General features: G+C 37.5%; 1 protein-coding gene across 3 annotated transcripts in view; it reads left to right on the top strand.

The window, feature by feature from the left end:
* The window catches only part of INTS7 (integrator complex subunit 7), a 60,396-nt gene extending 48,998 nt beyond the window's left edge, over positions 1 to 11,398 (top strand). For 2 of the 3 annotated variants that reach the window (XM_011364497.1, XM_011364498.2), the window contains 5 exons: positions 1,255 to 1,323; positions 3,319 to 3,451; positions 5,078 to 5,176; positions 6,547 to 6,732; positions 9,917 to 11,398. In XM_011364497.1, the coding sequence (XP_011362799.1) occupies positions 1,255 to 1,323; positions 3,319 to 3,451; positions 5,078 to 5,176; positions 6,547 to 6,732; positions 9,917 to 10,204 (775 nt within the window). In that variant the 3' untranslated portion in view covers positions 10,205 to 11,398. The remainder of the gene's footprint in view (positions 1 to 1,254; positions 1,324 to 3,318; positions 3,452 to 5,077; positions 5,177 to 6,546; positions 6,733 to 9,916) is intronic. The other variant, XM_023533200.1, reaches the window with a different exon arrangement.
* Positions 11,399 to 14,045: the final 2,647 nt, after the last annotated feature.

The raw sequence follows: 14,045 nt of genomic DNA, 5'->3' as shown, positions 1-14,045 counted from the left end.
ATTTTTAAAGAAACTTTGAGATGTTTATAACCATATTAATTATTTTAATAGAACTTAAGGTAAAATGTGTTTTTTTGTTTATATAATAATGATAGCATGTTTGTTTATCACAATTAATATTTTTCCTTCTTTATAGATGAAACAGTCCATGGAAGAATTCCGAAGCCTTGCTTCCCGATATGGAGATCTTTATCAGGCATCTTTTGATGCCGATTCAGCAACTTTGAGAAATGTAGAGCTGTATCCTAAACTTGCCTTAGTATTTCTGTTCTTTTGAAGTATTCTTGTAAACATGAAGTACATAATTCAGATATGCTTAACTAAAAAATATCAGATCTGCCTGTAGATTTACTATAATTAATAATTTTTTCCTTTGGAATCTAAAATGATCAGTATAATTTTACTTTTCAGCTTTAAGCAAGCTTTTTTAAAAGCGGTGACTCAATGGTGGTCTTTCTCCACCTCCAGAAAGAGCATCCACAACCCAAGTCCTAGCAGTGTTGCATATTTGGTACATAATTGAGCTACAACAGATAACACAAAACATCTTCCCACCAGAGAACCATTTTCCGTTTTGCCTCACCTTCCTTTTTCATAGCTAATAACCCTAGTTCCCATCACCTTTGTTAAAGATCTATTCAATAGTTTTGGTCATCACTTTTGTCCTCTGAGCCCTCTTTAAGTTTTCCATATTATTAGCAGCCTCAAATCCTTTTTGAAAGGAAGGAAGAGATAAATTGTTTTTCAGTTTTAGGACCTATAACTCTATAGTTCTTGGCATTTCAGTTTACTGATGGAAAACCTAATGAATGCTGTGGACCCTCTCCCCTCAAAAGGCATATATGCACGTACTCCTTAAATTTGCTTAGTTTCAGGTAGGTCAGCAGACGCCTTGGGCCCCAGCTTAGAGTCCACTCCACAGACTTTGTTATTGTTAGCTTTTGTCAATGAAACCCCCATATCTAAGACAGATTAAAAACAGTCTCTGTGATTGAATCACAGAGCCTGTTGCTTGGTTCCCCCTTCTCACATTAGGCAGCCTCTGAAGTACCCTGGGACAGAATTTGAGAATCATTATTTCAGACAACATATAGCCCTTAAAAGAAAAAAAAAAGCTCTAGACTATTTGAGTCTATCATACATGGTTACCTACACTAAAAGTATGATCCTCATGTTGACTTATTTAATATTCAGATAATATAAAGGCAATAGTGAATTTGTGTATTTTCAGGTATAACCTTAACATTAATCCAGACAGCAGCAGAGCTGTTTGCTGATATCTCATGCAATAGAAGCTCTGATTTTGGACCCGGAATCTGCAAGGTATTTCTAATAATAGTTTACATTAAAGAATACTTTCAGATATGTTATCTTACTAATCATCACAACAGTGTTTTGGAAGAGTTATTATAGAAGAAGAAACAAAGAAGAAGAGCTTCTCCAGCATTTGCCTAAGGTCACATAGCTAGTAACAAAACCTGGATTTTTTTGACCGCATTGTTTACTTGCCTCCTGCCCCCTGTCTTCCCAACATTGACTTGGAAAAATAAGTGAGAAGAAATTATTTGAATTTGAATGTTTTTTCTTCTTTTTGAACATTTTCTTCTTGTATATTGTAACTAAAGTTGGATATGAAAATTTGAGTTAATTATATAATAAGGCATGAACTTGAAATTCTTATAATTTGGTTTCTCAAACAAAAAGACATTCCTGTTTTTGCTTTATTAAAATTTTTCTCCCCTCCCCTATTAACTAATGAATTTTTCAAAGTATTTATAAAAGAATAATCCATTCTTTTTTCCCATTATAGTATTCTCTTTTGGAATATGCATTTTCAACTGTCTATAATTTCCAATCTAGTAAGGCCTGTGATTCCAAGACCAAATTCTTCAAAAATAATATAGTCAACAATGCATTTTAAATTTCTCTACCCTAAAACGTGGACTTACCATTTCTTTTCAGGGCAATAACCAGATCCTTGCCTTCTCTTGGACTAGGCTACCTGGTTATTTTTTTTTTTCTTCACTCATCTGATCAATTTTAGTATTTTTAACTTATTTTTCCATTTATCCTTCTGTCGTCTATGTTTATTTTCTCCTTGGTTTACAGTGTTTGACTAGTAGTGTGTTGGTTTGTTTTTTGTTTTTTTTTTAATAAGCTCCTCCCTTTTAAATTGGAAGATGTTCTTAAACCTCTGTATTTTCCAGTCTTTGCCAATTAATTGATACTTCCAGGCTCACATTATTTCTCATCGTGCCATACTCATGTAACGTCCTTATAACACAAACATCATTGCACTACTGATTGACATAATAGAAATTAGTGTTTCTCTTGATTAACTTTTTATCAGAGAGATAGGCACATGGTCGGCAGGGATGGGGTGAAGGGAGTTATCTAGCTAGCTCGCACATACTGCTCTCTCACCCCCTCCCCTTGCTACCACTTCTCTTCACTCTTTTCCATCCCCTTTTTCATCCCCAAAAGCATCTCCCCAAACTTTGTCCTTCATAGCAATGAAAAATTGGGGGAAAAAAAGCTTGTACCTTGAAGGGCGAGTTCTTTGGGTTTCATTTGCAAGTGTACAACTGCAAGGAGTAGATTCCTTCTAAAACTTCCATTCTTGATAGTGTATATTTGTGCCTTCCATGTAAAGAAAGACCTACTGCTGAAGTGAACCTCAAGTGAGGCATGACATTGATGTTTCACTGTAGTTTTTACAAAATCTATGTATCTCTTTCATAGCCTAGAAGGTTTTTTTAGAGAAGAGACCTTGTCTTATTCAACTGTTTATTTCTAGCAGCTAACAGAGTGTCTGAGCCAGTATCAATAAGCATGAGATAGAGTCGGGGAGATGTTTGTAATCATGAATGTTATCTACCTCATACCAACTTTTCAGGATTATCAGAAAAAAAATATTTTGAGATGCTCGTCCATTACATTTTTCTATTCCAACTTCTTATTCAGTCTGTCATGATTCCTTTGTACTTAACCTTTATTTCTACTGCCTAAACAGTAAGAGAATGACTTCAGAGACAAGGTTTAAATACTTTTTTATACTCCTTAACAACCGAAGTGATTAAGACTTGTATAATTTAAAGTTAGGTGTGGGTTTGAATTTCACCTTGTCACTTACTAGTTATGTGACTGAAGGCAAAATTACTTAACCTCTCCAAGCCTTTTTCCTCATCTATGAAATGAAATTACCAGTATGTACTTAATTTAAAGATTAAATGAGAATGTGTAGAAAGTACCTGACACATTTTGACATTAATATAGTTACTATTTTGGTTCATTAGTTGATGTTGATTTTGACTTCAGTTTCCAGGAATATGGATCTACTGGAACAGCCCATGCTGATAGTGAATATGAGAGAAGAATGATGTCTGTGTATAATCATGTCTTGGAGGAGGTGGAATCACTCAATCGGAAATATACCCCTGTTTCTTATATGGTAAGTGGCATTTGTTTACTTGAGTTTTTATGACGTGGAAGTGGGTTTTTATCCATCTCTGGCACTTACTAAAACTGTATGACTCCAACAGATTAACCTCTCTGTGCCTGTTTCCTCTGTGCCTGTTTTATAACAGTTTATAGTACCTACCTCCCATTGTTATAAGGATAAAATGAGATAATGATCCATGAAAGCACGTAGCTCATCTGTAGTTGCTCCATAGTCACATTAACATGTCAAATCTACTCTGCCAGAATGCAGATAAAACTCTTTTTCTTTTTTAACAAGTTAACTGAAGTTGCAATTATTCTCAAACGTGGCTACACGTTAGAACCACTTTGGGAGCTTGTTAAAAAATACATCAGTATCTGGGCCCCACTTTAGACCAATTAACTATATGAATCTGTGCAGTTGAGGCCCAGGCGTTAGCATTTTTAAAAGCTCCCAAGTGATTCTGTTATGCCACCAGGGTTGAGAACCACTGGCTAATTGAAACAGAAGGAACTGGGCTTGTTATCTGACCGGCAGAAAATCAGTTCCTACCAAGTGGTGTCATTGATACCTTTTAGTATACTTGTCCACCTTTAGCCTACTGATTTCTGCTGCCTTTGGCTCTGCTGAGCACTGGCTATTTATTTAGTCTTCTCCTCTGACTTCCCAGTCACAGAATAGACTGACACATTCTCACCCAGATATTCTCCTCCCTGTCTGGCCATTCTCCAGTGTCTTAGTTCAGGCTCCTATAACAAAATACCATAGACTTGGTAGCTTAAACAACATTCATTTCTCATAGTTTTAGAGGCCGAGAAGTCCAGGATCAAGGTGCTAGCCAGTCCAGTTCCTGGTTAGGTCCCCTTTGCTGGCTTGCAGACTGCCGCTCTCTTACTGTGTCCTCATGTGTCGGAGAAAGAGCGAGCTCTGGTCTGTCTCTTCTTATAAGGACACTAATCCCATCATGGGGCCCTATCCTCATGACCTCATCTAAACCTAGTCACCTCCCAAAGCCCCTGCCTCCAAATACATTGAGAGTTAGGGCTTCACCATAGGAATTTGGAGAAGATAACGTGGATTCAGTCCATAACACCCTGTCTTTGAACTTCGCTCCTTGGAGAGTTTTTCTTGCCCTGCCTGCACATTAGGTGCTGGTATTCCCTGTAGCTCTCTTCCATTTCCTGCTCTTCTCATTCTGTTCTCTCATCAGTTTAGCAAGTGTTTTAGAAGAAATCGGCAGGATATAATGTTAAAGAGATTAGATTTTAAGGACACTCCTTGACATACAGCTTACCACATAATATTGTCAATACATATTTGCTGAATTGAATTAAAACAAGTAACTGTTTGACACTGAGATTAGTTGCTAAGGGAGACCGTAAAGATTATCTTTGAAGTAAACACACATCTGTGTGAGACATTGATTAAATTATTTTCATGTTCCTTCTGAGCTGCACCCTAAGAAACTAAGTAGATGCTAAATGGTAACTCAAGTCTGGTGGTATTATTGTTACTGATTTTGTTATCTATGCAAGTGTTGGTAGTTTTTAAATTTCTTCTAGAAAGTACCATTTCTTGATGAAATTTGGACATTTATTATCTTTTGATTCAGTTTCTCTTTTTCCCCCCCACTAGCATACAGCATGCCTCTGCAATGCCATCATTGCTTTGCTGAAAGTTCCTCTTTCATTTCAGAGATATTTTTTCCAGAAACTGCAGTCTACCAGCATTAAGGTAATATAGGAAGAATACTGAGGTTAATATAGATTAAAAACTCAGTTATCTTCCACAGGTTAAGTGGGAGGGACATGGCTCTTCTTCAGGATCTTACCTTTGGTTTTGATGAAACTTATGCCCTTTAGTCGTAAGCCTTTCTTCCCTTTACCAGCTGGTTTGGTGAAGGAAGTGGAATACCTGTCAGTACCAAATGCTATGAGACACACGTTTGGGTACCTGGAGCTCTGTCCCTTGGCTCTCTACTCCAAGAATAAATTGAGTGGTTTTCATCATAGTAGCCTACAAAGTTCTTGAACTGAGTCCACCTCTGATCAGCCTATTCAGACCCAACTTTGAATGATTCGGGTCTAGTAAAACATCTCCAGGCCTACCTCCAAAGTACTTTTGTCTTTGAATAACAAGTTTTGAGGAGCTGGCTAATGAGTAGAGTTAGTATTTTAATATATTTAAGCCACTAAAATTCAAAAGCTGTTTTTGATTCAAAGAATTGGGAATTCTAGGGAAAGCGGAGAAATTGTCACTTTTGAAAGATTTCCTGGATTATCCCTGTCAGTAAATATCTTCCATGCACTTTTGCACCCATTCTGATGCCTTTGGTTGCAAATAACAAACAACAAAGCATGCCATTTCAAAATGACCTGAATAATAAGGAAAATTAATTAGCTAGATTTGAAGTCCTAAGGGGGCAGGTTTCCAGAGTTGATTACTTCAACGGCTCAGCATTATCAAAAAGACCCAATTTTTTTTATCTTTTCGTTTAACAAGACTTGACTTTCTATAGTTGAAATGTATTGGGGATTTTTAATATATTTTTAAAGAAAAACTACGCTAATGAGAGGTTTAAAATGTTATTTGGTTCATGTGTAGAAACTGACTTTTATACTATGGTACTTGGTTGTGTATGTAATCTTAGAATTCAAGTTCATTTGCCTTTGAATATAGTCAATTTAAAATTACCTAAGACCAAAGAGACAGCAGCTAGACAAGAAAATTTACAGTTTTTTTCCCTACTAGACTTGGTTTATTGTCAAAGAAATGTACCCCCCACCCCAGAAATTGGGAGAACAGTGCCTTTGCTATTCTCTAATCCTCTGTTACCCTCAAAAAGAACGGGGATTTGGGGTACAAAAACAACACAAAACTGGGATGTTTAAAGTTGGCATTAGGGATAAGCAACTTTTGACTTTAAAGGTGACATCTCTCTGGTTTGTCAGCAGTCAGGTCATTAGGGTGTTTGTGTGCGCGCGGGCGTGTGCACGTGTGTTTGTGTGGTGTTTTAACCTATAACTAACCATTAGCATAGACATGTTTGTTGGAAGGAAGCTTGTTCTTGGTTGTTAGCGTTTATTTTAATGTTGGTATTCCAGCTTGCTCTGTCACCATCCCCACGGAACCCTGCAGAGCCCATCGCTGTCCAAAATAACCAGCAGCTGGCGCTGAAGGTAGAGGGAGTGGTTCAGCATGGATCCAAACCAGGACTTTTTCGCAAAATTCAGTCTGTCTGTCTGAATGTTTCTTCCACGCTACAGAGTAAATCTGGACAAGACTACAAGGTAATTTAGAAAAGAGGCAGATTTGTGATGTGAATTTTATCAACTCATTGATGGAAGTTTTCCAGCGTTTTTCACGGTTAAGCAGATTGCAGTTCTTCCCAAGGGATCAGATGGGCATGAGTTAAAAGTACACATTGGGGTCTGAGGTGCTAATGAGCAACACATCTCTTTTCCCTGCTGGAACCAGTTGATAAATGAAGCATTCAGGCAGAGAGCAGACTATGAGTGTTATTAGAGCCGTGAGAATCCTAGCTCAGGTGCCTGGTGGCAAGGACTTCCTAGCCTTGTACCTTTAAAGTGAATTTTCCTACCCAGTCTCAGCCAGTACACACAAGAGCCTGCCCCTGTAAAACTGATGGCAGGAAAGAGTACCCGGAAGCCCAGAGAAGAAGGAAGGAGAAGGTGCTGAGCTCCCCGTGCCAGTTCCCTGTAAGTGTAACGGGTACACTTACAGTCAGCAGGATCCACCTCCCCTGGAGACCAGCACTGTTTATCTGACAAAAGGTCGCGCCATGTGATGGGAAACGTCAGGAGTGGAGAATAAGCGTCTCCCTCGCCCCCACTCCCCCAAAAGAACACATCTGGTTATTTTTTTCTATTTTAAGTAAATTTTAGCATTTTCAAAAAAAAAAAGTAGATAGCATTGACATACAGTGGTCAGATAAAGTAAAATCTTTCCTTATGGATATAACCATGGGAATTTGCCATTTTGAGAAATCATGAAGTAAGTTAACCAAAATCATTTTTAGTTTGTTCGCCAAAGCTAAGGTTCTGAATCTGTGCCCATGAAATACCAGTCTTCCAAATGTAGAATGCTCGTTCCTTTAAACATCTCCTTCCAATTCCTTGCAAGTTTATTCACAGTAAGTGGGGCATGGGATCAAGTACACAGTTGTGTGAACAGACTGTTCAGATGGCTAAATTGGTTGTGTCCAGGTTTATTGCAGTAGGCATGCCTGAATTGAGCTTTATCGCAAGGAAAGGGGTATCAGTAAAGATATAAAAAGGGAGTATTTTTATTCTCTTTGGTGGTTTTAGGCTAAAAAGCCAAAGGAAGGTCTGGTTTAAGCCGTCCTCACCTTTACTTTGGTAACTTACTCTTTCTGCCACTGCCTAATCTGATAAGGCTCTGCCTTCATTCTCTTCTTGTCTTCTCTTTTGACTTTCGTGACATAAAACATGGCGCCTTATATAGACAATCAGTAAATATTTGGTGACTGATGAAAAAAATCATGTACTGTATTTAGAGTACAACTATTACGTTTGCGTGATCTCTGTTGTCACAGATCATAATGGGAATTCACATGGTTAACTTGTCCCTGTCTGCCACTTTTTCCTCACTTTGTGTTTGAAAGAACAGTAACCATGGTTCTCTTTGTTCCTTGTATATAATGATTTCTACTATTAAGAAAAAAAACATTTAAACTGGGAAGTACTGGTCTGGTGCTTGCTGATTTATCCCTTGAGAGGCATGACCTAAGTCAGGAAGTTGGTAGAATAAGCTGTATTGTTCATGATTGTTTTGTAATGTTACTCTCGGTGAGTTTGCAACTTAAAGTGCATCATCTATTCAGAGAGATCAGGTCGTTTTCTGGTCCTTTTAAGGAAGTTCTTGTTTGATAGACATAGTCTTGAGGGAAATAAAAACTCTAGAATAAAGTTGAATGTATAAACAACAACAACAACAACAACAAAAACAGGAAAAGACCTATAAATAATTCCAAGATATTAAATTGGTTGGTGACTTCTTTTCATTAATATTACAGGTAGATGACTCTGGAAAACTGGCCTCATGATAACTGTTTATTGAGACAAAGCTTCAGGGTGCATTTGTATAATTAATTATACAACAGAAACACACATAAACATAGAGCAATCTAGTGAATTATTCATTAAGATTACCTTTATATGCATTCTCAGAATAAGTATCTCTTTGCCATACTTCATCTCGGGGAGAGCCAAGGATACACCAGCAGGTGTTATTCTGTTCTTTGAAGGGCAAGGGCACAAGTACCTAGCTAAATAAATGAGCCCACAAATCTGTATTACAACATATATTGCCATTCTGAACAAGACACTGATTAAGTGAGCAAATGTACAAGTTCGAAAGTTAATACTGAGGGAAGAATCACCATATTAAGAAATATAAAATCAGACTAGTTAGGAGGGAAAAAACCTAACTTACATATACTTTTTATGTTCCTTTAGTGTTATGTCTCTTAGATTTTAAACTCCCTGAAACAGGTTATTGCATCTTGTTTCTTCAGATTATCTCTTCATAGACTAAAGGAAGATGGGAATTGAAGTTGGGGTTGGGTATGCAAATGTAAGGGAGGAAAAATTTCTTTTATATCCTCCTAGAGTCTCCGCTGGGCCTAAGATTAAGTTGACATTAAGGCAGAAATCAAAAGGAGAAGAGCATACAAGTATTGCTAAAATTTTACATGTAGATGGGAATGTTCACAAGAGAACAGAGACCCAGAGAAATGACCAGAGCAGAAAGCTTATATACCTTTTAGACACAGAAATAATAAATTCATGACAAAATGACAAGACAAAGGGGTTTGGGCTTGGGGCAGTGTATTGTGGGGAATTGACTAGATCTGTTGGGGCAGTGGGCAAGACTGGTAGGTTTGTTCATAGAGATCCATTTCAGTGTCGATTCTCAGTCTCTGGTGATAAGGATGTTTTTATCTTCCTGGTATAGGGAGGCTACCTTTCTCATGGGAGATTCTGTTGCCTGTTTCAGGTGAAAAGGGGCAGAGAGCCCTTCCTGCGTCTGTTGTTCTTAAGTGCCTTTAGCTAAAAATAATCAGTATGCCAAAGCAGCATGTTTTGGAGTGGCATGTCCTGAACTCCTTCACTAGGGAGAAAGGGCAGCATGTGCAGGAGTTGAGAAAGGCTCAAGGAGTTCGTTCTCCTCAAGGATAGGAGGCAGTATCATTTCATAACTAAAAGTAGGCTCTAGTTAGCCGGCCTAGCTCTACCACTCATTAGTTGTGTAAACTTGGAGAAATTACTTAACCTCTCTGCTTAGTTTCCTCATCTGTAAAGCAAGGATAATAATAGTACGTACCTCTTGGTTGTTTGCACGGCTTAAATAAGCACTCAGGCAGGACCTAGCTCATAGTAAGCACTCGATAAATGTTAGCTATTGTTGTTTTTAACAATTCTTTTATTGTAGATACCCATCGACAATATGACCAATGAGATGGAGCAGAGGGTTGAGCCTCATAATGATTACTTTAGTACTCAGTTTCTGTTGAACTTTGCTATCCTTGGAACACACAATATTACAGTGGAATCTTCAGTGAAAGACGCCAATGGTATTGTATGGAAGACTGGTCCCAGAACTACCATATTTGTCAAATCCCTGGAAGACCCTTATTCCCAGCAAATCCGCCTACAACAGCAGCAAGCCCAGCAGCCATTACAACAGCAGCAGCAACGGAATGCCTACACGCGATTTTAGCCACGTGACGAGTGTACTACAGGCTTTACAGGAATCGATGAAATTGTCAAAAATAGTTTGCTTTTCCACATGGATTAAGATATTCAAGTTTTAATGCAGACTCTGTTTACTCATTGGTTTCTGCAATGTAATCTGAAAAATGATTTTTTTACCTTAAAAATTTCATTCGAGAGATATTTGGGTTACTAACCAGAAAGATTTTTTTCCCTTGTTCCTTTAACCAAGTCCTTTATCTCATATTTAACATTTTCATTCTTTTATTAGTGTTTTTACTGCTGCTGAGCCTTTTCTTTTTCTTTCAAGAAAAGTCACATATTGGGATCACTGAATTAGTAAATTTGACTGTTTCTCTACCGAAATATACTACTTGCTGCTTGACACAGGCCTCTAATTCTGAGCTATGCCTTGGGGAGTTCTGACCAGTAGGGTACAGGGTTCACCCGTAGTAGAAGAAACTGAGTCTTCCCGTGGGTGGACTTAGAAATGTCCCCTGAAACGTCCAGTTTCTGGGTTACGAGAGCAGGCAGTCTAGCAGAATTGAAACATCCTGCTATATATATTATTTCAACTACTTACCTATCTGTTCTGTGCTAAAGCAATCTTAATTTATTGTTTTAGTATTTAATTGACCCAAAGAGCAGCTAGCAATTACATAGGAAGATTTGGAGATTAATAATTTTTTTTTTATTATGCGTGTGATTGTGTAGACTTTGTACATTGTTTCTAAGAGTGAAAAAAATCACTCACATTTAATATCTTATTGTTTTAAGGTAGGAAGGCAGATCTTTTCCTTTGATTGATTTAAGTTTCTTCTTGGCAAGTTCTGTAACGCTAGACTTGATTGTCTAGAAAGGACCGTCTCCTTATAACCAACCTCAATTAGTTGAGATGCTCAGGGAATAGAAGTTTTCTGGTTAGCCAGAAAACTCCTTTTTTCTATTTCAATACTGGCTGAAAACCATTGTAAAATCTAATAATAGTATGCTTTCTTGTCTTAACACAGTGTACTAGATATAATTTAACTATTCTTTCTTGATTTGGGATCAGTCAGTGCTTTGGGATCATGATTTCTAAACATCAGGGATCACAGATTGCAGATATCGATGATATGGTCACTTAGGCTGGAATCAGCTCTGAATGTGAAGCAGACACATTCCTTGGAAGTTTCTTTTTAAAATAAATCTCTCAATTTCATTGTTTGTGTTTTGCCTTTTTCTCTTTAAAGTTGACATTGGCTCCAAGGAGGAATAGAGTTTAAAGTAAAAAATGTTTGTTTTTTTTCCTTGTCATATGGCCTCTGCAGGTGAGGATTGATTGGCAACTCAGGTAGGTCCCTATAAGATCGCTTGGCTTCATGAGCTATTGTCCCAGCACAACACATTTCACTGCCAGCAACCAGATCATTGTCCACTAATGACATCCCTCAGACGTGGCCCAGTTGTACCCTAGTACATGGTGTTGCACAGTTGTGACAGTATCTGAGAATATAGCTTTAGGAAGAATTGCCCCTGCCCTTTTACCAGGTATAGAAAAAGCTGAGTCAAAAAGAATAGCTTCCACTTTGGGCTCTGACGAATTAGCTCTGTGACCTGGGGCAAGTCACTTCATCTCTATAGACTTTAGTTTCCTTATTTGTAAAATGAATGCATTAGACTGGATTACTTGACTCCAGTCTAGAGTTTTGTTATCAGGTGACTGACTGAAAGACTAAAGACCAGAAAAAAAAAGATTCTTAAATTGAGAAAACCCTTTTTTTCCCCCCACTAAATGGCTATTTTCAGAAGGAAGTTTTATGATGTCAATTTCAGGTTTTTGGTACTGTTTCAAGGCAGAATTCTCTAGAAAAGAAGCAAATCTTGAAAGCCTCCAGTTCTTCTAATTCCCTTTGAGAGCTTTCCAAATTTTATAATCTGATAAGATGTTTTTGATAGCTGTAGTTATAAACTCTTTGATTTGGTGTAGTATAGGCCCCTGGCACAAATTTGGGAAGGAATTATTTAAATAAAAACATTTAAATAGTTCAGAGTATGAAAATAACTCTGAAACAAAAGTCTCTTTTCAGTATGTCCATTAGGCCAAGGATTGGGACTCTGTCTGATTTTATGTTTATATCTGCTGCATTTTTGGCATCAACTATTAAACAGTTATTTGTAGTTCAGGGAAACTATTTATAATTTCCACACAACTCTAATGAAAAGCAAAATAAATACTCAAGGAATTACTCAGAAAAGAAAAATATACACAGCGATTATGAAGTGAGGACATTTCCTGAATTTAAAATTATGGATAATAAAGGCTCTGGCCGAATGATGCTGGGATGACAGGAGTAATTTTCTCAGCGTTTAGTGACATTGCAGTATAACCAGGTGCTAAGAGCACAGCCTCTGGAGCCACACTATTTGGGTCCAAGTCCTAACTCTACCTAACTTTGTGACCTTGGACAAGCTATTTAATTTCTCTCTGACTCGGTTTCCATATTCCTAAAATTGGGAAGCATAATAGTGTTTCATGGGATAGGTGTGAAGATTAACTGAGTTAATATAGAATTAATATATGTAAAGCACTTGGAACGTGCCTAGCACATAATAAGTAGATATATAAGTGTTTGCTATCATTATTTTCATCCTCACTTAGTATCTTTCCCAGTGTTAGATCAGTTCTAAATCTTAGCATTTTATTTTTTCAAAATAAAAGTTGTTTTTTTAGGCTATCTTCCCTTATATTCAGTTTGGGTACATTGAGTAATAACAAAATGACTTAATGATGACCTAAACAAAATGTAATTTCTGTCTTTTACTGTGCTGTAAATCCTACTTAATCGAAATATTTAAAGACAGACATACAAAGAAAATTATGGAAATACTTTCTAAAGCTACTGATTCCTTTCAAGGGTGATAGGAGTGTATGGACTATTTAGAAATTAAAGTACTACTATTTTCCACTTTAAGAGATCTTGTGATATGACCTGTCTGATTCAGACCAACCAAGGTGTCAAGTAATTTGTAACTGGAGGCTATAAGTCACTTTTTACATTAAGATATGGTCAAAGAAGAAAAAAGCAACCGAGCAAGATCCTTAGATTAGGGTCCCAGAGATGTCAGTTTAAGTTCCATTATAAGACTCACTTGCCGTGGATCCTTAGATAGGTCACTTGATCTTTCTGTGTCAATATCTGCCAGCAGTATTGAGACTAAGATGACCCTGCCACCTGGTATACAGAGTATATGCGGTGCTGTCCGATAGAACTTACTGTGATGATGGAAATGTCCTAAGTCTGCACTATCCAATATAGCCACTAACCACATACAGCTATTTAGGACCTGAAATATAGCTGGTGTGACCGAATCTTATTTACTTTTGATTCAGTTAAATAGTCTCATCTGGTTACTGCCCATACAGTGGGATAGTACAGAAGTGAAAAGTGAAGAAATGAGATTCACTATTATCTTAGGTCCTGGAAAACTCTTAAGTGAGTTTCCATTTAAGGGGTCTACATTGAAATTCTTTGACACACCAAAGGTTTCACATGGAAGAGTGTAGATAACAAGGGTTTTAGAGTTTGTGTGTTTGCTTTGCATCTGGTGATAAAATACTGTGTTGCTCAGCAAAACACCCAGCCCTGTTCTTTATATAATGTACCCTTGGTTTAGCCTTTTTCAGTCACCAACATTAAAAGAATGATGAGATGTATTGAGAGTTCTAAAAACCAGGTGAATCGGCTTAGATTTCCTACCGATAGCACTCCAGGAGGTAGGTTATTGTCTTCCTTTCCATTTCTTGCCCAAGAACCCAAAGACCTTTTAACATCATGGGCTGTGTATTCTCTTGGCTTGGCTGGAGC

This window comes from Pteropus vampyrus, unplaced genomic scaffold (genome assembly GCF_000151845.1).
Source record: "Pteropus vampyrus isolate Shadow unplaced genomic scaffold, Pvam_2.0 Scaffold98, whole genome shotgun sequence".
NCBI lineage: Eukaryota > Metazoa > Chordata > Mammalia > Chiroptera > Pteropodidae > Pteropus > Pteropus vampyrus.
The sequence above is the reverse complement of the archived record's forward strand: the minus strand, read 5'-3'. Positions and strand labels throughout refer to the sequence as shown.